Here is a 24,584-nt window from a genome sequence, read left to right as displayed (position 1 = left end):
CGGGTTTCAGACAATTGTGAGCTGCCATGTGGGTGTTGGGAATTGAACCTGAGTCCTCTGGAAGGGCAGCCATCTCTTCAGCCCCAAGTTATTTTTAAAAGTTATTGTGAATTATATTATTTCCCTTTTTATTTTGTCATTGGTACCTTGGAAGGCTAATAGTTTTGTCTTAATTTTGTATCGTGCCGCTTTGCTGCCTGCATTTGTCAGTTGTAAGGGTTTTCTGGTGGAGTCTTTAGGGTCTCATAGAGGGACCCTGACATCTGCAGGCAGTGCTCTTCTGACTCTTGTTTTACTTGTGTCCTTTACTTCTTTGTCGTACTGCTTGAGCTAGCACTTTACTGAATTGAGGGTAAAGAGGGGTGTGAGCATCCTTTCCTCGTTCCTGATTTCAGTACACAGGCTTAACCTCCCCTGTTTAACATAATATTGTCTGTTTGTCATATTTTGTCTTTATTATGCTGAACTATGTTCTTTCTACTCTGAGTTTCTTTAAGACTGCTGTCATGAAGGAATGTTGGATATTGTCAGATGCCTTTTCTATGATCCAATTATCAATGGATATTTCTAGTATCTTTGAGTACATTTATGTAATTTATAACATTCACTGAATTACCCATATTTGACCATCTTTGTATCTCCAAAATAAACCCAACCTTTCTTGAAGTCAGTTTGTTCCTTTATTGCATGCCTGAGTGTGTGCGTGTTCATATATGTCCATATCAAGGCACATGTGTGGAGATCAGAGGACAACTGCATGATCAGTTCTCTCCTTCCACCTTGTGGGTCTTAGAAATTGAACTTAGGCCATGAGATTTGGTGGCAAATGCTTTTATCCATTGAGCCATTCTGCTGACCTAGTTGTGGATGCATAAAAGGAAAAAAAATTGTATTTAGGACATGAAGTTAATTTAATAGTATATAGCCTTAGCTTAGAGGAAGGGTGGATGTAGGGGAGCAAAAGAGCAGAATTTGGGGCAGGGACATCTCTAATATGGGTGTGTTCTTCCTCAGCCTGTACAGTGATAAGAATACCTCGTTTGATACACAGAGACAGAGAGCAAGTGGGGTATCTACAGCCAGACAGGAATAATGTAGATGGATGACACAGCGGCACAGCTTTAAAAAGTCCTCCAAAGGAAAGAGACTCCGTAGACTGATGTTTCTGAGATTGTTTCTCTTCGTGTGGTTTTTCAGATGCTACTTTGGGAGTAGGTCTTCCATCTGTCAAGATGTCCTTTAGTTACATGAGGGAAAAGAAGAGCTGGGCCTTTGTGTCTGTCCGTGGCTAATATATTCTGTTGGTGTATAAGGGAGCCTGGGTAAAATGGATCTTCTCCATATCTCCTCTGATACATAAGCTGTGGGCCAGGCCCTGTGAATTGTACCTGGAACAGCCTCATACACACACACACACACACACACACACACACACACACACACACACACACACACACGTCCCCCCTTCTCTGTGATAAGCAGCTCCAGACAATCCCAGAGCACCAGATGTTGTTCCCAAGGGTCCAAATATACAGTGTTTTTCTGATGGTTATCCCATTCCTCAGTGGTAAACAATGCTGTGTCAAGGTACTTCTCAGAGACCACCTGGAGCACAGAGATCCTATTTTTTCACTAATTTTTGTTAGCAGCATTGTGACGCTTCTCACTGGGCTACAAAGCCAGGGCTTGAGCCTACAGCTGGAGAAAGTCCATGACCAGTGCATTTAGGGGTTTGAAGTGGAAAAAGGAGAGGGAGGGAGCAGCAGGAGTACAGAGCAGTACAAGCAAGCAATCCACATTGCTTTACTTTTGGCTTTGCTGTCAGCAGACTGGCCACCATTGCCAAGACTGGAGGGACAGCACTGTCTCACAACCCTGACTTAACCATACTGCATCGGACTATTCCAAGTAGCTCTTGTGCTATCTTTCCCTTGGAGGCAAGTCTCCTCCCAGCCGTCCCTCCCCTCCTGCTCCTCCCCTCCTGCTCCTCCCCCGTGCTGTGAGAGATGATGCGGTTCTCTATTGCTAGGCTCAGCCAGCTGATGTCACTGGCAGCGGGAAGCATCAGCAGCCTGATCACATGCTACCTAGTCTAATGCAGACGGGATAGGGGTGTGTGTGGGGAGGGGGCTCTATGGCAACTATTCTTGCTTGAACGCTGCCAAAAGTACAGAGGCAGCAGCTGCAGCATATAGCCAGCTTGGATGTCTTGCCCCAGAACCTGAGGAAACTAATATTGGTGGTATTTATTGTTGATAGTATTGAGAAAAACAACCCTTAACTCTAGGGGTTTGTTTTGCTGTTCTCCTTCCCAAAACAGACTTCCAGGACTCTGAAGAAGCAATTACAAGCAGGATGCTTTTCCCCACCTCTGCGCAAGAATCTCCCCGCGGCCTCCCAGATGCAAACGGTTTGTGCCTTGGCCTGCAGTCACTCAGTCTGACTGGCTGGGACCGACCCTGGAGCACCCAGGACTCAGACTCCTCAGCCCAGAGCAACACACAGTCAGGTGAGTGCAAGAGAATGTGGTGTCTGGCTAGGGGAAGGGGCCGAATGGGGCAAATGGGGCGGTGAGCTAAGATACCAAAGCAACAGTTGTTCTGCTCCCCTTTGCATCACTCCCTCTATACACACAACACAGAGCTGTTTTGCAGGCAATGGTAGCTGTGAGTGTTGCACGACAGACAGGCTGCTGGTCAAGGCAGATGCGGCTTTTCTATTTGCTCTGACAAATTCCCTGGAGTTCTTAGTCTACACCTGAGGTACTCCTGACAAGGGTCCCCAAGGTTCCAACCTTATGCAGATATGATCCATCTAAGCCTCTGGTGCCCAGGCCTGTCTTGGAGATGATGAAGCAAAACACTTTTAGGTGGGGGAGGGGAGTTAAGGAACTGATTACTGGGTGACCAGATTCTGTTTAGTGGTTTTAAAACTAGAGTGCTGTATGCTAAGGTTAGGTAGCCCTGAGTCATAGCAAGAGAAGATTAACTGAGCAATTTTATTTGAATATTGGAACTGCCTTAACATTAGGTTAAGAGCGGCAATCCTGGAAAAGGGACCGGCTGGAGAGGAGGATACATGGGGTAACTCCCAGACACAGAGAAGGAGGCTTTCTGTTTGTTGAAGGTAACTAATGGATGAGAGGCCACTCCCCTTTAGGATCTCTTGTCTGCTTGATAGAGGATTAATGGGAACAAATTACAGAAGTTATTGACAAATCTTTGAACTGCTTCTCCTCAGATCTTCCCATTTTATTCCCTGTTTATTCCCTTCTTGTGGTATTTGGGGGAAGATTAGCCAGGTAAAAATTGTAAAAATTTCCAGGAAGAACTGTAAATTTAAATGCTATAGTATTACTCAAAAATCAATATATTTTACTTTATGTCACAATACAAAAGTATTTACAGATCCTATGGGACAATGGAGGACTGGTGTGTGTGTGTGTGTGTGTGTGTGTGTGTGTGTGTGTGTGTGTGTGTGTGTGTGTGGCCATTTGCTATTGATGTTGGCACTGGGCCTGCTGTCCTTTCAGATACCTCCTCAGTCTAGGACCAGGAGTCATGGCAGCAGTGCATTGCTGTGTTGGTTCCTCTGGCCTCCACCCTGTGTGGTGCAGGTGCTGCTTTAGAATGCTTCACAGAGTCTGGGACTCCTAATGTCTGTTAGGCATTTTAATGCCCCTTTGTTTTAGTAAAATGCTTTTGGGGAAGAGGAAGGGTTTTTTATTTGTTTGGTTGGTTGGTTTTTAATTGGTTTGTAGGTAGGATCCCTTGAAGGTAAAGTTACCTTGAATGCTATCTGCCTTTTATCTAACTCCAGCCTTTTGGGGGGGCGGGTGGTAAGTACTCTGTTTCCTAGGTCAGGAAATGTGTCACTCTTCAATGTCATTTGCTTTGGAGGCCACAGTACTTCTTTTATGTATTCTTTGAAACAAGTCTTGTCCTGTTTTTACTCCTACAGGACCTGAGCAAAAGAAGAGCTCACACAGGAGATGAGCACCTGTGTGTGGTCATCAGTGTCTGATCTGTGCTGGCATCAGTTGGGGTGTGGCCCTCTTTCCTCCTGTTTTTCTTAGCTACAGAGTTAACCTCTGAACTGTAACTAGGCCCATGGAAATTTAGATGTGTAAATCTTGAGGCTTGGAAAGCCTGTTCTAACAGCTATATGGTAAGGTGGTTGTCTACTTGGGAATGTATGGCCAGCCTGGGCAATGTAGCAGGACCTTGTCTCAGACGTGAAAGGAAGGAAAAAGAAAAGTTAGGTCTGGGCATTATTGTATCTGCTTCCCACCTTCAAGAACCAGATCTTGCAGCCATTAGTCTGAAGAGGGGTGTTTTTCTTCACCTTCCTTCTCAAGCATTTAGTAATAAACATTACATGATTTTGTGGATCAGGGAAGGGCTGCAATCTGAACTTCAGAATTCATAAAGACCTGAGACGGGCCCCAGTGCAGTGATCTGGCTAGGTTAGTATGAGTAGCTCTTGCTTTCTGGGGGTTAAAACACACACACATTCCTCATCTCCATTCTGTTTGCCTTCAGGAGCTGTGGTGGGAGCCTGCTCCTTTTCCTAACTCTGTGCCTTCGTGGAAAGCCCATGTGAGGGTGCCATCTCCTAGAGTAGGATGGAGCCCTCCCACCAGCCAGCTGCAGTGCCAGATCGTATACTCTTGCCAGTAATGCGGGAACACACAGCCCACATTCCAGTGCCCACACTGCCTTTCCATCTGAAAACCAATTTGCACAGTTTCTTGAGGAAGGGAGGAGATAGTTCAGTTAGCTTCAGAAAATCTGTGAGTTGTACTTGCAAGCAGCCTGGTATCCTATTGTCTCTGTGTGGAACCTGTTATTGCTTAGATTCTGGTTGGTGATACTTTTCCCAGTAAGTTGTAGCCCCACCCACACCTGTCTTCTACCACCTTTAAGTATTTGTCATTGCATTAGGCAAGGTTGGAGAGTAGGGCTCTTGACTGAAGATCTTGACTATAATATTCACTAAGTAGGCATTAAACACTATCTGCCCAAAACTGTTGGGTACTGAAGGTATGATGTCAGTGAATAGAATGGAATCATCACCATTAAGAAGTTCTAGGGCTGGTAAGTTAGCTCAGCAGGTAAAGGCACTTGCCACCAAGGCTAACAACCTGAGCTTGATCCCTAGGACCCACATGGCAGAAGAGCGCCAACTCCCAAAAACGTGTTTACCTATAAGCATGTGCATATATGGGCACCAGAGGAAAGAAATAGAATGTTTTAAAAAAAAGAAATGACCGTGATTGTCAAGGGAAAAGTCCTTTTAATAGTACGTCAGGACTGTGTACTCTGTGATAGGGAGTGGAGTGACATACAGCCAACATATATCATTTTTTAATGCTGAGCACAGCACATGATTTAGTGCTTGTACAGATGAGGAAAACTTGCAAAAGCACACAAAGTGTCATACTATTGTCTAAGCATTCTAAACCTGGTGTCTTTTGCTCTAGAACTGCCATTCTTCATATTAAACCCCCTTTCTGTGACCAGAGCTTTAATATGTTAGACCAGACTTACTTCATGTAGTACAAGGGCTAAGTAGCCTGGAGCGCTCTGCTCATGATGAAATCTTTTAAGATTGAGGGCACTTGACAGACAGACAATTCAATTCAGTTTGCACCCTCGGTCTCAGTCCATCAGCTTAACCACCCACTGGATTTGTCTTTCTGCCTTCCCCTTATGACTCTTCTGTATGCAGCATTACTCAGCAGGAGAGTAAAGTGACATTTCAAATCTACCTTGAGGGACCTGAAAAGGAGACTCTTAATGGCCACTTTGTACAGAGGCCCAATGGGCAAGTGAGATGCTCAGCCTTCAGCCTGAGGATGCCAGAGGACATGTCTTGTCTATTCTATTCTGATTCCCTTTAGAAGTCTCTTGAGATTCACCTGTACACTGACTTTGGTTTTTGTCCTGTTAACCATGGAATGTAGTGTTCCCTGTGCCTTTCATTTGCAGACTTCCCCACTGATCACAGGGCAGAGCAGCCTGGGTTATACACACGTCCTTTGCTCTGCTTTCCCAACCTTTTCCAAACTGTTTATGAGCCAACATTCAAAATAGGGTTAGGTGTCTTCTATGTGGAATATGGACTTCCAGGGCCCAACTAAGTTATCTTGCAGATTTGCTTCAAAACTCAGCAAGCAGCCACAGAACTAAGGGTACACACAGGAATGAAGGCTTCCGGTATACAACTAGGAATAATGTAGCCTAGGGTTGGAACAATGGCTCCTAGATTTTCTCAGTGACTACTCTTACTAGATGACAAGTATTTGATGATCGTGTCCTGGCCTAGTCCCATGTCAACTGTGAGCTTGAGCTGAGAGGTGTATCTTGTGATAAAGGCATCCAGTCCCAGCCCCTGCTGCTAGTGCCAGTGCTGTCATCAGATCTAGGCACCTTTAGACTCTTGGAGAGGGAGGCTTCAGAAAATTCCAACAATGACTCAGCTGAAAAACCAGAGACCTGGCATAGAGAGAAGGGTGAAAGTAGAGAAAGTTTAAAATCAGTCTAAAAATAATTACTGCTGATTTGGTCTCTTGTGCTCTGAAATGGCATTAATGAGTTGGAACCTTCTGCTGGGTTGGGCTCTAAAGGGACAGTCAGGTCACTTGAGGGCATCTGACTGTGGGTCACAGTTTCCAGAAATTTGGCTCATTCTGTGAGCTGAAAGAGATCTTAAACCAGCTTAATTGACATTCTCCTGTTGTTGACATTCATTTTATCCCTCTTCAGCTGTGCATTTTCTCTGTATGTATTTGAGTATGCACATTCTCTGTGAATAGTCTTAAATAATAAGATAGTAATGAGCTTTGGGCAGCTTAAGATATATTCACTTACTAAACTATTATTTTTATATTCCAAATTTGTCCTGTGCCCGATGAGACAGTAATTTGTGTGTGAATGATCTTAGCCTTTAATGACTGAGCCATCTCTAGCCCCAGCAATGCCTTCTGTAGCAATTGTCTTGCTTTTTTTAAAGCAGTATCTGCCTGAAGCAGTAGGCCTTAGCTCCTTTGTTTCTGTTCAATGTGAGCTTTTTACAGGATGCAGCTAGTTCCGGCCATCACTTTCCTGAAAGTATTATATTCCATGTCATTCTTTTTATAGTCTTTATTATTCTCAGTGCTGTGTTTCTGCCTCTCTGCTTCTCCCCCTACTCCTACACAGTGTTTTTAGAGATCAAACTCTTTGTGAAATGCCCCGTAGAGTCATCTTGGCTTCCTGTGTCCTTGAATGTCAGTCTTTGTTGTACTCTAAGAGCTTTATTTACAAGCTCCAATCTTTAAGATAATTTCACATGAACCATATTTGGGTGTAGTAAGGGTATAGTAATTAGAAACTTAAAGTAATAAACCTAGGGGTTTTTGGCTGGAATTTTCAAAGATTTATATACAAATGTATATATACAAATCTCATAGGGATCTTGTTAAAATGCAGATTCTGGTTCAGACATCAAGCAGTGTCTAAGGGACATTTTAATGAGTTCTTACCATGGCCATCACCAACTTTTGAGACTTTTCTTTTGTCTCCTGCACTTCTGGTAGGTGAGATTTCTCATCTGTGGTTGATGATCTTAAAAGATCTGAACAAAAAGGAGATGTGCCATGGACATGAAGATAGGCGAGCACACGGCCTCAGTAATGATGTATACCTTAGCAGTAACTGATGCGCTCTGACAGCGGAGCTTCAACTCACAGAATCTGACTGTGCTTTGCTGTGGGCTGTACAGCGCTAACCTCGAAACTTGGTTAAGATAGGCTAATACTAGAATTTAGGGAAAGATTCTTATCTGAGCTTTGTGTCTGGTGTTCAGTAAATGGAACAGTTGCTGTTAGTAGGAACTAAAAGAGATGATGGACCATCTCTTGAGAAAGTGGGATTAACTAGTGCAGGTCGTTAAACCATTTTCTATTTAGATAGGTTTGTTGCTATGGTCGAGGATCTCTTTTGTTGATGTTTGAGGAAGGTGGATCTTACTGTGTAGCTTTAACTGGTTTAGAGCTTGCTGTGGACCAGGCTGTCCTGGAACACACAGAGATCCACCTGCTTCACCTCCAAGTATTGATCTTAAAGGAGTATGCCATCATGCCAGGCCTCACAGTAGAAGCTTTCTATAGATACAATTCCTGTTGTTGACAAGGTAATTTGAAGAATCCCAAGATACCAATAGTGTGCAAGTTAGTTGAGATAAATAGAATTCGTAGCTGGCAAAACATGTATCAATACAAGTGAATATAATAAACTGGGATGGATGAGTAAAGTGGCCTGTATTGGCTACCATGTTGGTTTTGGCTATTTACAATGCACTTACAAAACAAAATCATTTTGGATAAAAGCATAGTTCCTATAGCCCATTCTTGTTCTTGGTGTCCCTAGGTATGACCCCTTTAATCTAGTTAATTTTCTCTTAGAATTTTTTCGCATATGTTTTTGTGCTATGTGATAATGCTAAAACACAGGTCTCACCTAAAAGAAAATAGAGGTAGTTTATATTGGAGCCCAGTATGAATGACCGTAGCTTGGAAATGCAAATTCATGTTACCCCAAATATTGTATTCCAGTGTGGTAACAGTTTGATGAAGTTTTTATAGTAACAAAAGTCATAAATTAAAGCAGTTTAAAAATACACTGATGGGGTTGGGGATTTAGCTCAGTGGTAGAGCACTTGGCTAGCAAGCGCAAGGCCCTGGGTTCAGTCCCCAGCTCCGAAAAAAAAAAAAAAAAAAGAAAAAAGAAAAAGAAAAAAAATACACTGATGATAGCCTGGTTTAGTGATTATATGCTGTTATCTCAGCACTTGGGAGATGAGAAGATCGGTGCTTTGAGGCCAGCCTAGTCCATATAGACAATTCCAGGCCAGCAAGTGATGCATGGTAAGACCCTGATTCAACAAACAAACAAACAAACAAACAAACAAACAAACAACAAACTACTAATTGAAATGCCAGGTAGACAGAGTATATCAAAGCTAGGAAGTCTCTGCTATAAACTTGAGATGTTATCTACTGACATCTTAGCCTTTGGGGATAGTGGAAACATGGGGCTTATTTCTACAGCTCCCAAAGAGTTATCTTAAGGTGTGTGTGGGGGTGGGGTGAGGTGGGACAGACAGACACAGAGATCTAAAGGGTTTTGTTAGGATAGTTTATAGAATATAGATAGGCATCTTAGTTTTCCAGTGGTTTCATTGCTGAAGAAAATGTCACTCCTCTGTCAACTGCTCATAAATCCTCAGGGAGAATGGATCTAAAGCTTTTTAGTTGCTGTTGTACTGAGTGGGGTCGTGGATTACTCAGCCTCATCTGCCTCAGCATTATTCCTTCCCACCCCACCCCTTTCTACGTGCAAAGACTTCCCCATCTCAGATTTTTTCAACACTTAGCTTTTTCATTTGTTCGGTTTTGGTTTTTGTTTTTCAAGACAGGGTTTCTCTGTGTAGCCTTGGCTGTCCTGGAACTCACTCTGTAGACCAGGCTGGCCTCAAAACAGAGATCTGCCTGCCTCTGCCTCCTGAGTGATGAATTAAAAGTATGCACCACCACTGCCTGACATTTGTCTAAACCTGGGTTCAGCTGTCAACCATGGATCTCTCAAATGTCTGTCTGGGTAAACCTATCCAGTGTTTAAACTTTAATATATTGTAAGTTAGCCACTTAGAGTTCCATATCCTGGACCTTATTGTCCTTAGAACTTTTAAGGATTCGTGTTCTTCCTTCTCCATTCCTTAGACTCTCTTCATCTGCTCTTGACTGTTTGTCATGCTTCTTTCTTTAACTTGTAGCACCTGACCAGCTCCTTAACTCCTCTCTTGTTGTCACCATCGAATATCATTCCATGTTCCATAAGGGAAAATGATCATAGCCCAGTGTGGGTCTGGTATCCATCAAGGTACCTTAGTTCAATGGATAATATGCTGAAGTCCAGGTTTAAGTGTTGTGTCTCTCACCTGGATGGTAGATTCTGTAGGACATCCTCAGGGCTTTGTGACCAGCCTGTCCGCCATCCTCAGTAACTCCGGCCGTCTCTCCAGTAGTTATTTAGTTATTCTCCATACAGAACCAAAAATGTTTTATCATCCTTGGCTCTGTAGTGATTTTTTTTTAGATTTATTTACTATATTTCATGTGTGTATTTTTCCTGCATGCAAGTGTATGCATTACATGCATGCCTGGTATCCACAGAGGTCAGAAGGCATCAGATCTTCTGGAATGGAGCTACAGATGGTAGTGAGCCTCCACATGGATACTGGGAACTGAATCTGGGTCCCATGTAAGAATAGCAAGTGCGTTTAATGCCAAGTCATCCTCCAGCCCCTCTTTCATGATTTGATTTTCACTTCATTGTTGACAATCTTAAGCTTGTTTTGTAAAATGTAAGAAGGGACCTTCTTAGGGCAGTGGTTCTCAACCTGTGGTTTGCAGTCCCTTTGGGGGTTGAATGACCCTTTCACAGATTGCTTAAGATTGCTGAATATGCAGATGTTTACATTTGTAACAGCAAAATTACAGTTATGAAGTAACAGTGAAAATAATTTTATGGTTGGGGTCATCACAGCATAAGGAACTGTATTTTAAAGGGTTGCAGCATTAGGAAGGCTGAGAGCCACTGCTCTGGGAGAGTTGATACAATTTTAATAACTAGTGAGTATAATGGTCTATGTGAGTATAATGGTCTGGGTGTTTAACAGTAATATTTTGACATGCTTTGCAACACTAGAGAGCAAGCTAAAATCTGCTCACCTCTTGCCCTTTTAAAGCATAAACTCTGAAGCATGGATTATTTCAGTTATTTCGGGCACGAGTTTGATAAAACAAGGATTACTTGAGAGGTTTATCGAGGATTATTTGTGCTGGGTGTTAGAATCTAAGCATTTTGAGACATGTAGTTCCAGCATGCAGTTAAGTGTTAGTACTTGAAAATCACTTTGAAAGGTCTAGAGTAAAAGACTGTTTTCCTTGAAAAGCAAAATAATAAACTGACTCCTGGGGATATGTTTGGCTCCCTGAGCCCCATAGATAATACACATCCTGAAATAAAAAAAGTGACCACAGTCTGGTGAGATGTCTCAGTGGTAAAGACACATGCCACCCATTCTGGTGGTTCAAAAATCAATCCACATAAAGATGGAGAGACCCAACTTCACAAAAAACAAAAACAAACAAAACAACCAATAATGGTGACAATAGTAGTAATAAAAGACTGATTGTACCTGGTATTGGTTAAGATGTAAAGGGACTGAACTTGTCATGCTTATAGGAATGGTGTTTTTAATTTAAGTATTTTTACCACTATAGAATAATAATTGGATAAATGCATGCATAATGTTGCCTGCATTTAGGAAATAAAAGACTAATTAATGCACACATATACTGTGTCTGTATCTGGGAGGGAGACCATATGCCTGAGGATGATGCTATGGTCTAATGCTGTGTTAACAGCTATTTTGAATCTTGTGTGTGATGTTCTGTCATGATCTATCATGAATGGCAGTTAGTCTTGTACCCCAAGTGATACCTTGACTTTGATTCCAGACTTGGAGAGGTTTATTATTGTGCTTGGACATCTGGGAGGAAACCAGCTCTAGATGGCCTGTGTTTCACTTCATTTGTGGTCAGGGCTGAAGTAGGGACACTTACCTCACTGTTGTGTGTTATTTGGGTTCATCCTGAGAGATGGTGCAGGCTTTGAATGACATATCCCCATGCGCCTGGTTTTTTTTTATACCCCGTTAGCTGCTTGGGGAGGATTAGGAGGTATGCCCTTGCTGAAGGACGAATGTCACTTGGGGATGGGCTTTGAGGTTTCAGAGACTCGGTCCATTTAGCTCTCTACCTCAAGCTTGTGGTTTGAGCTTCTGACTGCTGACTGCTGCCTGATACCTCTGCACTGTCATCATGGACTCACTAAGACATCTTTATTCTTCAGATGAATTAAATGTCAAAGCTTCTGTCTTAACATTAATACATCCACACTTCATAATAAAGCCCTTTTATTCTTTGTCCTTGTAGATGAGAGACACAATTCTCTCAGTTCCCGCATTCCTTCCTTCCTTTCTCTTTTTCTCCTTTTTCCCCCTCCCTCTTCCTTCCTTCCTTCCTTTCTTCCTTTTTTTTTCTTTTTGAGACAATATCCCAAACTCTCCTGGAAGTCAAAATCCTCTTGCCTTAGCCTCTCAAGTGGCTGGGGTTGCAGGAATGTCTTCCACATCTGGCTTTTATTCTTTTGGATGTTAGGTATTTGTTTATTATGAGTTGGGCATTTTTGCCCAGCACTTTTCATCTGCTGTCTGATTATTGAACCTGGCTAGCAGTGTTATGAAATAGTTGGTATTTCACTCAAGAGGCCAGTGAAAAGAAAGAGGAGGCTCAAAGACGAACCCAGGAGAGCTTTTCAGAGTTACAACCATCTGGAAGAGGCCTCATACCAGGGGTTTCATACCAGGTTTGTTTCCTCAGAGAGTGAACTTTTAAGAGATCATTCTGCTTCCATCCTAAATATTTGAAATTTGGGGCTGCAGAGAAAACTTGTGCATGCTAGAGAGTTTTAGAAGAGAACTTACCAAATGAGACATGTTTATGCTGTATTAGTCTGTGGTGTGTTACACACAATTCTTTGTTCTAACAAAATGTTACTAGAAAAGCATGACTCTAGTAAACACACTGAAAGCCAGTGGAGGGAATATGGTTTTGACTTCCCAGTTGAACTGCAGGTGTATCCAGACATTAATAGCAACTATAACCAAAGTCCCCAGTGGTAAAGTCTCAGATGGGTGGCACTACTCCTTAAGCCTGGTGGCAGAGAACAGTTCTCCTGTTGCTTTAGTAGAAAGAGTTCTGGTGTTCGATCATCCTGTAACTTCTAATGAGGACTGGGTGACCAGCTCTCCAAAACCATCAGTTATCTGAACCTTATGTTCTATGTTTTTTAAATGCTCTCAGAGGTTAAATCTGCCTTGGGTGATTGTGGGAGAAAAAAAAGTATCTTGTCTGGAAGGAAAATTAAAGAGGTTATCAGCATTCCTTTTCTTTTCTTCTTTATTTATTTTATTTTATTTTTTGTCATCCTAGTATTAAGCATGCTCCAAAATCCACTGGGAAATGTCTTAGGAAAAACCCCCTTGAGCTTCCTGTCTCTGGATCCCCTTGGGTCTGACTTGGACAAGTTCCCAGCGCCCTCAGTTAGAGGATCTCGCCTGGACACCCGGCCTATCCTGGACTCCCGTTCTAGCAGCCCCTCTGACTCAGACACGAGTGGCTTCAGCTCTGGATCAGATCATCTCTCAGATTTGATTGTATGTAACGTGCCCAGGAGTGGGGTGTGGAGGTGGAGCTGGCTGTGTGCCCCAGGGGAAAGGTGCCACAGTATCTGTCTTAGAGCTTGAAATGGGTGCCTCAGTAGGATGCAGGCAGGAGAGAACATCAGGCACCTTTATGTAGTTGTTCATCCTTGGCAAACCCAAAGACACTTTGAATGCCCATGAGAAATATATTTTAGAACCCAGTATCTTTTACTTGTTACTCCAAGAGCTGGTAGAGAACAGTTAATTTCAAAGTAAATATGAGCATCTTGTCAGTGTGCTGTTTGTTGAAGTACATGGATATTTTCTTTTTAATCTTTAAAAAATATTTATATACCTCTGTGTATAAATGTCCCAAAGTTCATAAGTGATATTTTAATAATTGACCTTAAGTCATAATTATTTACACTTGAATTTTGATCTAGATTGTGACTCTAGCTCCTGTACTTTTGCACTGACCCATGCCCACTCACCGTCTGAGACTGTCATCAATTTATATGTCCTGTCCTTTACCTTCAGTCAAGTGTGACATGTGCGGGCTCCATGGTAATTAGAGTTAGGAAATTGGTTAGGGTGGGTGGAGGACGGTGTAAATATCATATAGAGGACAGCACAGTCAGTATAGTTAGAGGGTAAAAGTGATTACATATGAGTCTTGAAGGGAAAGACAGACAATTTCCTGGAATAAGATAGTTTAAGGCACCACCTCAACTTTGCTTTTCAGTTACAAAATGCCAGGAGCTCAATGTTGAATTGAATAGGAGGGCCCATTCCTCATCTTCTTATCTTCATGGGTTACCCATTCATGACTTTTAGAACCCACCCTGTTGTCATCTTCTACCCGTCCTGGACTTTGAACGCTGGCATGAATTAGCATTCTTGTTGCCCATTCATTTACTCTGTCCAGACTAGTTTCTAGAATGACAGTTAAATCAGGTCCTTTACTTCTCTGGACTTGAGGTTACACCCTGTGGGATAGGTTCACAAGGTATTTGCTCCGTTTCATTACTTAAATAGAGCTCACCTTGGGATTTTTACCTCGTGCCTGACAAATACAACTCTCTCAGCTACCACACCTAAGGATTAATTTGGAAAGAGACACAGAAGCAAACAAAGAAGAAATGAGACAGTTTTTGTATCTATAGAAAATATTCTATCAATAAATTTTAATAATACATAATTTTGATGCTTAGAATTTCAAGCTTTAACACAAATATATAGTGTGACATGTTTAAATACATTTAAATACATTTCTAATAGAACATAAGTGGGTCGGAAGGAAAAAAGTTGTTTAGCAATAGGTAACTGGATCCTTAGGATGTTACTGGCCTCCTAAATAAAATGTGATAAATTTATCAAAATGTCTATGTTGAGGGACGGTTATCCATAGCTAATCTTAAAAATGAATAGGAAGACAGACTGAAAGAAAATATATCAAATTATAAATGTAGATTGTTATATTAGATATTTTCATATTTTTGTTATATGATTATTACTTTATAACAAAATTGTCTTTTAAAACTTGTGTCTTCTTTTTCCTTCTCTAGTCAAGCCTTCGCATTTCCCCTCCTCTGCCCTTTCTTTCTATGACGGGAAATGGTCCCAGAGACCCTCTAAAGATGGGAGTTGGGTCTCGAATGGACCAAGAGCAAGCTGCTCTTGCTGCAGTTGCTCCCTCTCCAACCAGTGCTCCAAAGAGATGGCCAGGAACTTCTGTGTGGCCATCTTGGGACCTTCTCGGAGCTCCTAAAGACCCATTCAGCATAGAGAGAGAGGCTAGACTCCACAGGCAGGCCGCAGGTGAGTGTCGGATGGCTGTGGCTGTGTGAAGCCTGAGACCTCTTCCTAGACACAGAACTACCTTTATTCACACCGTGATGAACTCTTCTGAAGAGGGCTTGATAGTGTGGTAAAGTTCCAGGTTTAAAGAGCCAAGGGTTCTAAAAATAAAGGACAGCCTTGAGATTGAGTTGAAGGAAGCAGATAGCCTGATACAGAGGCTGTGCCACAGCAGAAGATGGCTGGTTCCACCTCTTACTGTGGGCTTCTGTGGAAAATGACTGTGCACCACCCTTGTTTTTGATTGTTGCATGAAAAAGACAAAACCTTGAAAATAATGTCTACAGTTTTGTCTGCCCTCCTTATTTCTAATTGAAGGTCATAGCAGTCAAAGTTCATTTTCTGACTTTTTGCCCTGAGTTTTTTTTTTTTTTTTTTTTTTTTTTTGGATTGGTACATTCAGGGTAAGTAGTCTAGTTGTCAACTTCTAAGGTGTAAGATATCACCAAGTGCTCTGAGCTCTTTGAAGTCCTTTCATTTCTGTTATTTAAATAGTCTTAAGTGCAGGCTGGAGAGATGGCTTGGTGGTTAAGAGCACTGGTGGCTCTTTCAGCAGACCTGAGTTCAGTCCCCACTACCCATATGGCATATTCTGGTTATCTGTAGCTCCAGTTCCAGGGGATCCAAACCCTCTCTGGCCTCTGTAGGCATCGGGCACAGACTTATGTTCAGGCAAGACACCCACAGACATAAAATAAAAATGAATCTTAAAAATTGTTTTAAGTCTTTTTTCTTTACAATCCCTGGCCTGTCCTGGGCTGTCTGCTCTGTAGACCAGGCTGCCTCTGCCTCCTGAGTGTTGGAATTAGAGTTGTGTATTACCATGTCCAGGTGCAGAATCTGAGTGTATGTTAAGTCTGCTTTCTTACATTACACCTGGGCTTGGAAGTCATTGAGCTACCTATATCATTAACCACTAATGCCGTCCTTGCTTTCCACCCAAACCACGGTTGTGGGGTCTGGTCCCTGACTGAGTGAATGTTACTTCTCTGGTACATGTGTTTTCATAGAGCTCATCCCTACCTCATTCTCCCCTAACAGTGCGAATACCCTGCTCATCTAGTGGTTCTGATCGCCCATGATTGTGTTTACTGTGCTCACTGTTCGGGATGCTCTCTGGAGGGATGCTACCTGCTTTTATGTGAGATGTTGCTAGCAGTGTCCAGTTTCTTGTCATGGCAACACATTAGCCCTGTGCTGTTAGGAAATACCCTATTATCCATGACGGAATAATGTCTCATCTCCTTGAATATCTTCCTCAGTGCTGAAGGAAAGGATAATGTGTCAAGAAGTAACCAGTCATCATCCAGGTCACCTTCCAATGTGAAAGGCTTGAACTGACTCTGAGAACAGACCTCTGGAAATTAGCAGGACAAGCCAATCTGAAGCAGGCTCCAAGCATACACAGCAGAAAGGGCCTCTTGACATATTTGGTTTGACATAACTAGGGAGCAGAGGGCTTGGGCAGAAATCCATCATCATACTGTGGGTGTAGGGAAATTCAGTGCCTACTCAAATGCTTTTGAATTGGCTTGTGGGGCATGGATATGTGCTTGCTGTTGAGTTGTGTTCCTCCTGACAGTGTCTTGACGTCTGTGGCTGATGAATTCAGAAACAAGATAAGGAAACAGTAGAACATCTCTTTAACTGAAAGAGAAAGTCTACAAGGGTCAGAAACTTGTAGAGCATTGCATATGTAACATTCTGTCTAATCCTAAATATATATCTATTAACTACTTTAAACAATAGCAAGATAAAACTGCTTTGTTGATAGTTAATAAGTTATATAGTCAAAATACCTTTAGTTGTGTCTTTTTGGTTTTTAGTTGGATATATATATCCATACATACATAGTGTGTGTGTGTGTGTATGTATATATGTATATATGTATATGTATATAATACATCATACACCTTTCTGCCTGTACGTATGCCTTCAGGCCAGAAGAGGGCATCAGATCTCATTACAGATGGTTGTGAGCCACCATGTGGTTGCTGGGAATTGAACTCAGGACCTTTGAAAAAGCAGACTGTGCTCTTAACCTCTGAGCCATCTCTACAGCCCAATATTTTTTACCCTATACATCTGATATTCCTTTTGATTTTATTGGAAGCAAAGCTGATGAGGTAGGATTATCAAAGTTACCTTAAATATTTCAGCAGACATAAGTGTTCTTTTGGAATAGTCATCATGGCTAGTCATCTCCTGGGAAACCAGGTTGGAATCGTGAATGTTCTATCTCCCCAACAAGTCTATTTCAGAAAAGGGTAGTGACTTTGTTGATTGTCTGAACCCGTGTTCTTTTCTTTGTCTCCTCCCAAAGCTGTGAATGAAGCTACATGTACCTGGAGTGGCCAGCTTCCTCCCCGGAACTACAAGAACCCCATCTACTCATGCAAGGTGTTCCTAGGAGGTGTTCCTTGGGACATTACAGAAGGTGAGCTGCCTCTGAGATCTCTTTAGAGTTGAAGGTGGAGCTTATCTTTCAAGAGTGTGGACCCTAGGCTCCAGGTCAGAGCCTGAACCTCTGCTTCAGCACAGGGTGTTAGAGAAGCAGCTGAGAGAGCATTTCATAAGCTGTTGTAGCTCTGTGTGTCTGCTTACACACGAGACCGGAAGTCAGCTCTGAGTTGTTTTTCAGGAGCAGTGAACCTTGGGAGGAGTACTGGTGATCCTGTGTTTGTCTTTCCTGAGTAGACTCTATTGGTTTCTGTTGTTCTTCCCCATCTGTGCAGCTGGATTGGTTAACACCTTCCGTGTTTTTGGCTCTCTGAGTGTGGAGTGGCCTGGTAAGGATGGCAAGCACCCCCGGTGTCCTCCCAAAGGTAATATGCCTAAAGGTAATAAAGACATGGTAGGAATTTTTTTCCCCTCTTCCTCACACGTACTGCACCATGTGGTGCTGGGCTGTCACAGACGCATGCTAGTAAAGTAGGCACTCCAGGGTATAGTCAACACACCCTCTGCTATTTTGTACACTCCTTTGTCCATCCATCTGTCCAAGCTTGTAGTGATGTGGGGAGATGGCGTCAGACCCCTTCCTGAGCACCTCCCTCTGAACCTAAACCCCACCAGGGCCTTCCCTCTTGAATAAGGTGTTCACTTCAAGAGTGTTCTTTTGCCTGCCTTTGCTGCTTCAGGGGTTGTGGTCTGACCCAGTTCTGAGATTCCCTTTGGAGTTGGCAGGAATGAGGACCGAGTATCTGATTCCTCACTAGTCTAAAATGAGCTCTTGCCCTGTAGAAAGAAGCAGGAGCTATTTTCACTCTGCCCCATCTTCACTGAACTTGAATCAGTGGTTTAATTAGGCTTTTAAAGCAATACCTGCATCCCCTGACAAACTGACCTGCTATTTTTCCTGGCTCTATTGACCTGGGCATACTCTGTGTTCAGGGGTAGAGAGCTATATGGTCATAGGTAGGGTCTTCTGTGCCAGCCTGACAGTACCTTCCCTTAGTGAATTTTGAGGTAAATCTCCCTTAGCATAGAATAAGTCATAGTAAATGGTATGACAAGCCTTTTTAGGAGTAGAATAAAATGTACTTTAGGGTAAGGGATTTGATTCGGTAGTGGAGTGCTGCCTAGCATGCACAAGACTGTGGGGTTAACCCCCAGCACCTACCCTCTAAAAAAATTGTCTTGCACTTGAGGCTTCCTCCCTTAGAAGAAAACTCCCTGTTCAAAGCATTGGCTCGTCAGCCACACTAGAGGATGTTAAATTGCTACCTGGGGGATATTAAGGCTTCTTTTTCTTTTGTTGAGTATAGGGTATGTGTATTTGGTGTTTGAACTAGAGAAGTCCGTCCGGGCCTTGCTTCAGGCTTGTTCTCATGACCCACTGAGCCCAGATGGCCTAAGTGAATATTATTTCAAGATGTCCAGCCGAAGGATGCGCTGCAAAGAAGTGAGTTAGCTTGGTAATCCTACCTTCGTTACTTTCTGTTGCTGTGTGGGTTACTTTGTTACTGCTGTGACAGAAGACCATGACCAGGGTAACCTATAACAGAACATCTAATGTGGATCATGATTTCAGGTTAGAGCTCATGATGTGGAGTGAAGGCATGGCAGAGGTCACATCGTTAGCAGAGAGAGAGCACATGGGGAATAGAATAGCATGCGTATTTTTAAACCTCAAAGTCTGCCCCCAGTGACACCCACTTTCCACAGAGCCACAGCTCCCAGTTGTTCCCAAGTAGTTCCACCAACTGAGGACTAAGCATTCAAACATCCTCACGGAAACCAACACGGCCACTGTGGTAGAGTACCATGACTTAAGGCACCTTACAAAGGACCTCATTTGGGAACAAGATAGCTGCAGGAACAAGGTGCTGAGAGCTTACATCCTTTATTTTACTGTAAGCAAAAGCACAGAGAGCAAGTTGGAAGTGAAAGGAGGATTTTCATCTCAGGGTGACTCAGTTCCTCCAGCAAGGCTATACCACCAAAATCCTTGAACTGCACCACCTACTGGGGACAACATTCAAATACCCAAGACTTTGGGAGACATTCTTTATTCGTGGCACCAGATTTTCTTGGCACCAGGGCACCAGTTTTAGCTGAGGCAAGAAGTCTGGGGTTTGTTTTTTTGTTGTTGTTGTTGTTGTTGTTGTTGTTGTTGTTGGGTTTTTCGTTTTGTTTTGTTTTGTCCCACAGTAAATACATCCACTATTTTCTAGTTTGCATTTTTTTTTTAAAACTCCAGCTGTTGAGCCTTACTGAGATAAAAAGGAGATCTATGAATGTGCATAGCATACAGTCCTGGAACCAGTGGGGCTATATGAGTGTGCACATCCAATCCTTGGAATCCAGTGGAGCAAGAGTCAAGCCTTCCCAGCCTTCCTGTTCTTTTCTGATCTACACTTAAATCCCAAGCCTCATCGTAGAGATGAGATTGAAAGCAGCAACTTCCTTTGCTTGTACTAAACTGAAAAAAATCTACATATGTTCCCCCTAGTTCTCAGACTGCTTTCTGACCCCATGATGTTTGGTGGTGAGTAAATCCCCTCAGGACAGCCCCAGCTGTGGCAGCTTCACTCCCTCTCAGGCCTTCCTTAGCTCTGTCAAAATGATGCCTCTCTGACTCTCTTGACCAAGGCCCACCAGTGTGTCCTGGATAGCACACTGACTTCACACTGGGGAGCCTCATTGCCATTCGTACCTCAGACTCACTGAATCATCTGTGCAGAGTTTAGGAATCTCCTTTAGTCAGGCTCCTCAAGTGGTGCTACTGGGGAGAGTTTTGAGAATCAAATGTTTTGAGTTTAGAAATTGGTATAGTGCTTTTATTAAGATGATTCCAAAGAACATCATTTTTGTGACATAAAATTGTTTTGAAAATTTATTGCTCATCTATAGGACAGGAAGCCAAATATATCTCTAATTAAAAAGATCAGTGCTTTCCGGGGAAGAGAAACATAACGAGGCAAAGCACAGGGATTTTTGCTGTGAGATGACAGTCAGCTGCAATAGGTGTTGTGAAGTCACCACACACTTCCTCTAACCCAGCAGTGTGCAGTAGACACAAAGAAAGCCCAGTGTAGACTCTGGTTTTGAGGGGGTGATAATTGTCAGTGTGGGGTCATCAGCGGGAACAGATGGATCTTTGGGTGCAGAATGATGTAGTTGAGGGTGTGTGTATGTGTGTGTTGGGGATAGTGTGTGTGGGAAATTTCAGTTTTGTGCAGTTTTACTGTAAACCTAAATCAACTCTTAGAAACTGAAGTCTGTTTTTTTAAAAAATCAGTATCTTAAAGGAGAAAGTGCCTATTAGGATGGCCACATCATTTTTAAATAGTTTATTGACTAATCTGGCTCTTGGCTTTATAGAAGCTCCCCATGTTTCTCTTGTTCAGGCAACTCATTGTAGCTAAGATTACATCATCCACTCTCCTTTCTGGTCCCCTGCTTTCACACATGAGACTGGCATAGCCAGGACAGCCAGCCTGCTCAGACCCTGATCATTCCTTCCCACCCCCCATCACCTCAGAGACTCAGTGTCTCTTTGATGCTCCAGCTGTCCCAGTCCTCTCACTTCTGTGACTGTGTGTCCCAACTGTGGTCCTTCATCATCAGTACGATGTTTGACTCCCTCCTGTCATCTTTTTTACTCAGATAACTTACTCATTTTGTGGTTCTACTATTTGTTGACCCAGATTTACCTGTCTAACCTGTCCTACCTAGACCCTATGTTCTTTGATATATCCTGTAATTATAGATTGCCCTATGTGCAAAGTAGTCTTTTTCTTGAATTTGTATGGGTGTTCCTTTCCTGTGCACCTTCTCTACAGGTTCTTCAGAGCTCAGGCCCTGCCTCCTTGCTTCTCACTCAGGAAGTCTGACCTCTGCAGATTTCCATTGAAGAATATCTTTACTTGTGACCTGTGACAATTGCCACCAACCATGTTCAGACCTTCTTTTAAATTATTTTTACATTTTGGTGTTTGCCTCAGTTCTCTTCTGCTTCAAAACATTTAAAGAAAATCTAGCTAATTTTACATAAATAGTTACTGGCACCTGTAAGCCTAGTTGATTGTAAAGTCCTCTGCCTGACATACTAGACTTGATGCTGGGGTCAGAGACTCAGGACAGAAGATGTCAGCACTTACCCTGGTGTTAGTGAGATTTTTAACACTTCAGATCTGTGTGTGTGGCCAGAGAGAGAGAGAGAGAGAGAGAGAGAGAGAGAGAGAGAGAGAGAGAGAGAGAGAGAGAGAGAGAGAGAGAGAAACAGAGACAGACTGACACATAGACATACAGGGACACAGAAACATACAGAAGACAGATACACACAGAGAGAGATATAGACACACACAAAGAACAGGGGGAGATGTTCTCATTATTGATGGCACCTCTAAATACCTTGGTTGAGACCAGTAATCATCTCAATGATATAATAGCTTTTGTATATTTCTGTCCTCCATGCTTTCTAACTTTTTAATGTTCTGTGAGTTCTCCTGTCACAAGAATGCTTGTTTTCTTCCTTGAGAACTTGTGCTTTGTTAGTTCCTGTGACTCTTGGTTGGAGTTAGAGGATCCTGGGCCTGTCGGTTTGGTCCTTCTTGATTACTCTGCAGAATGAGCAAGTTCTTTTGAATTTGCTTTTATCATTATAAACAAAGGTAATTCAACGTCAGTGTTGGGAAAAGCCTGTGTGCCTCAGATGGGTGACAGTGCTCTTTCACCTTGTGTAGTCATAGCGGCTGCAGTGTGGTATCCACAGCATGTACACACTGCACAGGGAGCTTGGTCTCTGAAGATGCCAGCTGATCAACCTTTGGGGGGTTTTCAGGTACAGGTAATCCCTTGGGTCTTGGCTGACAGCAACTTTGTCTGGAGCCCATCTCAGAGGCTGGATCCCAGCAGGACGGTGTTTGTTGGTGCCTTGCACGGGATGCTCAATGCTGAGGCTCTGGCTGCCATCTTGAATGACCTATTTGGTGGAGTGGTGTATGCTGGGATTGACACAGATAAGCACAAGTACCCCATTGGTGAGTGTCCTACTTCTGTATGGGAAGCCTTGGTGCCCCTGGGAAGCAGATTAAGATGGTAATACTTACCCTCGGGAGTATAGAGAGACCTGACCCAGGTTTGCAGATCATCTTTTCCTCCAGAAGTAACAGTACTGGCCCATCTGCATCTTGCTTCTGCTACTATTTCACACACTGGGGGAAAGGGTAATTGTAGGACTATGATAGTATTGATGAAAAGGAGGAAAGAAGTCTGTTGGAAATTCAAAGTACACAGCCAAACTAGTTTTGGATAAACTGCCTTTAAAGACTACATTTTACTGAGAACTTTCCTTCATTGAAAGTGCTTCCTAGGCAGCTGCACATGCCTGTAGTCCCAGTACTTGGGAGATAGAGGCAGGTGGATCTCTGAATTCAAAGGCATCCAGAACTATACATTGAGACCTTGTCAGGAAAGAAGGGAAGTGGGAAGAAGGAAAAAGAAGGGAAATTTGTTTTTGTTTTTACTTCTTTGATGTTGTCTAGAGTCAGAGACAAGGTCAGATGTTTCTGGATAGATAAAAATTGGCATATCAATTGAGCCATTCTACCTTAATGTCTGTGTCTTGACGGAGTTGGTCAGCATTTCTGAGAAAGGAGGTTAGTCCAGACATAGTGCAGTGATTTCAAGGATTGTGCTGAGAAGCAGAACGGACTCTGATCACGGCACGGAGTTAAACACCTTCCCAGATGCCTGCTCTACCCACCCACAGGGAGTCTGCTCAGGGAGGAGCACTGTGTGCTTGCCTGTCAGTGCCGCGCTGCAGATGGAGAACTGTAGAGTGGGGGCAGCACTTGGCAGGACAGGGATTCTCATAGCTCTCCTGCTAGTTTCTAGTTCTCTACAGTACCTCTGGGCAAAGTATTCCTGCCCTTCTGAAAACAGTTTAGACTGCAGTGGTTTCTGCCTGAGCTCTTAGTCCTTCTCTGTGCATCTACCTGCACTGGAGGGAGCCCCTTCCCTTCCCTCTTTACCTGATGGTTTATAGCAATGTGTCTTAGGACCTATATTGTCCAGTGTGGTAGCTGTTAAAGTATTTGAAATGCAGCTTCTCCTGTGTGTTAAAATATCTTAGGTAAAATATATAACTAAAATTCCATTGCTTTTGATTTTGCTGTGACAACCACTAAATTAGAAACTACTTAAGTACTTACCTTTAAGTCAGATAGCACTGGTTTGAATGTTGGAGGGAATTTAAGAAAACTTGAGCAGAAGGTCTAAGCTTGTACCATTTTCCTAGGGTCTGGTCGTGTGACTTTCAATAACCAACGTAGTTACCTGAAAGCAGTCACTGCTGCTTTTGTGGAGATCAAAACCACCAAGTTTACCAAGAAGGTGAGTGTGTGGTTAGTGTCCTTATTTTGAGACTCAATTATAAAACACTGTAGTTCCAAGATTGGAGAAGTGAACCCAACTGCACAGTTAGCCTGAGTTCAGAGACTGAGGTGGGATTTTGTCTCTGGGGACTCAAGACTGTTAGCTACTTGTGTGTATATGAGTGTGGGTGGGGAGAAGTGTCTTCATTTTGCTATTTGTCTGAGACTGCTAAGTAGCAACTTTATCAGCCTCTTACCTGAATCCTCTGAACACTTACCTGCTGCTAACTGATACAGGACTAGGATTCATTTTGCCTCAAAGAACAGGCTACTGCTCTTTGGTTGTCCATACGCTATAAGCAACCAGCTCTGTCTATGTGATACAAGTCTGTCATCTAGGGGTTGGGGACTTAGCTCAGTGCTAGAGCACTTGCCTAGCAAGCTCAAGGCCCTGGGTTCGTCCTTAGCTCCAGGGGAAAAAAAAAGACAAAACAAGTCTGTCATCTAGGATCTTTATATTCGACTCTTGCCTACAATTCTGTCTTCCTCCTTAAGCACAAACACCCTACATTCCTGTGTACTCAATAATAT

The 24,584-nt window shown here is 42.9% G+C and overlaps 1 protein-coding gene across 27 annotated transcripts in view; it reads left to right on the top strand.

Annotated features, from left to right (window-relative positions):
- Cpeb1 (cytoplasmic polyadenylation element binding protein 1) overlaps positions 1–24,584 on the top strand; it is a 107,778-nt gene that overhangs the window by 80,384 nt on the left and 2,810 nt on the right. For 6 of the 27 annotated variants that reach the window (XM_087655977.1, XM_087655971.1, NM_001438320.1 and 3 more), the window contains 8 exon segments: positions 2,321–2,509; positions 13,103–13,326; positions 14,880–15,132; positions 17,495–17,608; positions 17,907–17,996; positions 18,939–19,075; positions 22,460–22,658; positions 23,918–24,012. In XM_087655977.1, coding sequence (XP_087512103.1) covers positions 2,356–2,509; positions 13,103–13,326; positions 14,880–15,132; positions 17,495–17,608; positions 17,907–17,996; positions 18,939–19,075; positions 22,460–22,658; positions 23,918–24,012 — 1,266 coding nt within the window. In that variant the 5' untranslated portion in view covers positions 2,321–2,355. 27 annotated transcript variants of the gene reach the window in all.

This window comes from Rattus norvegicus, chromosome 1, assembly GCF_021556685.1.
Source record: "Rattus norvegicus strain SHRSP/BbbUtx chromosome 1, alternate assembly SHRSP_T2T, whole genome shotgun sequence".
NCBI lineage: Eukaryota > Metazoa > Chordata > Mammalia > Rodentia > Muridae > Rattus > Rattus norvegicus.
The sequence above is the reverse complement of the archived record's forward strand: the minus strand, read 5'-3'. Positions and strand labels throughout refer to the sequence as shown.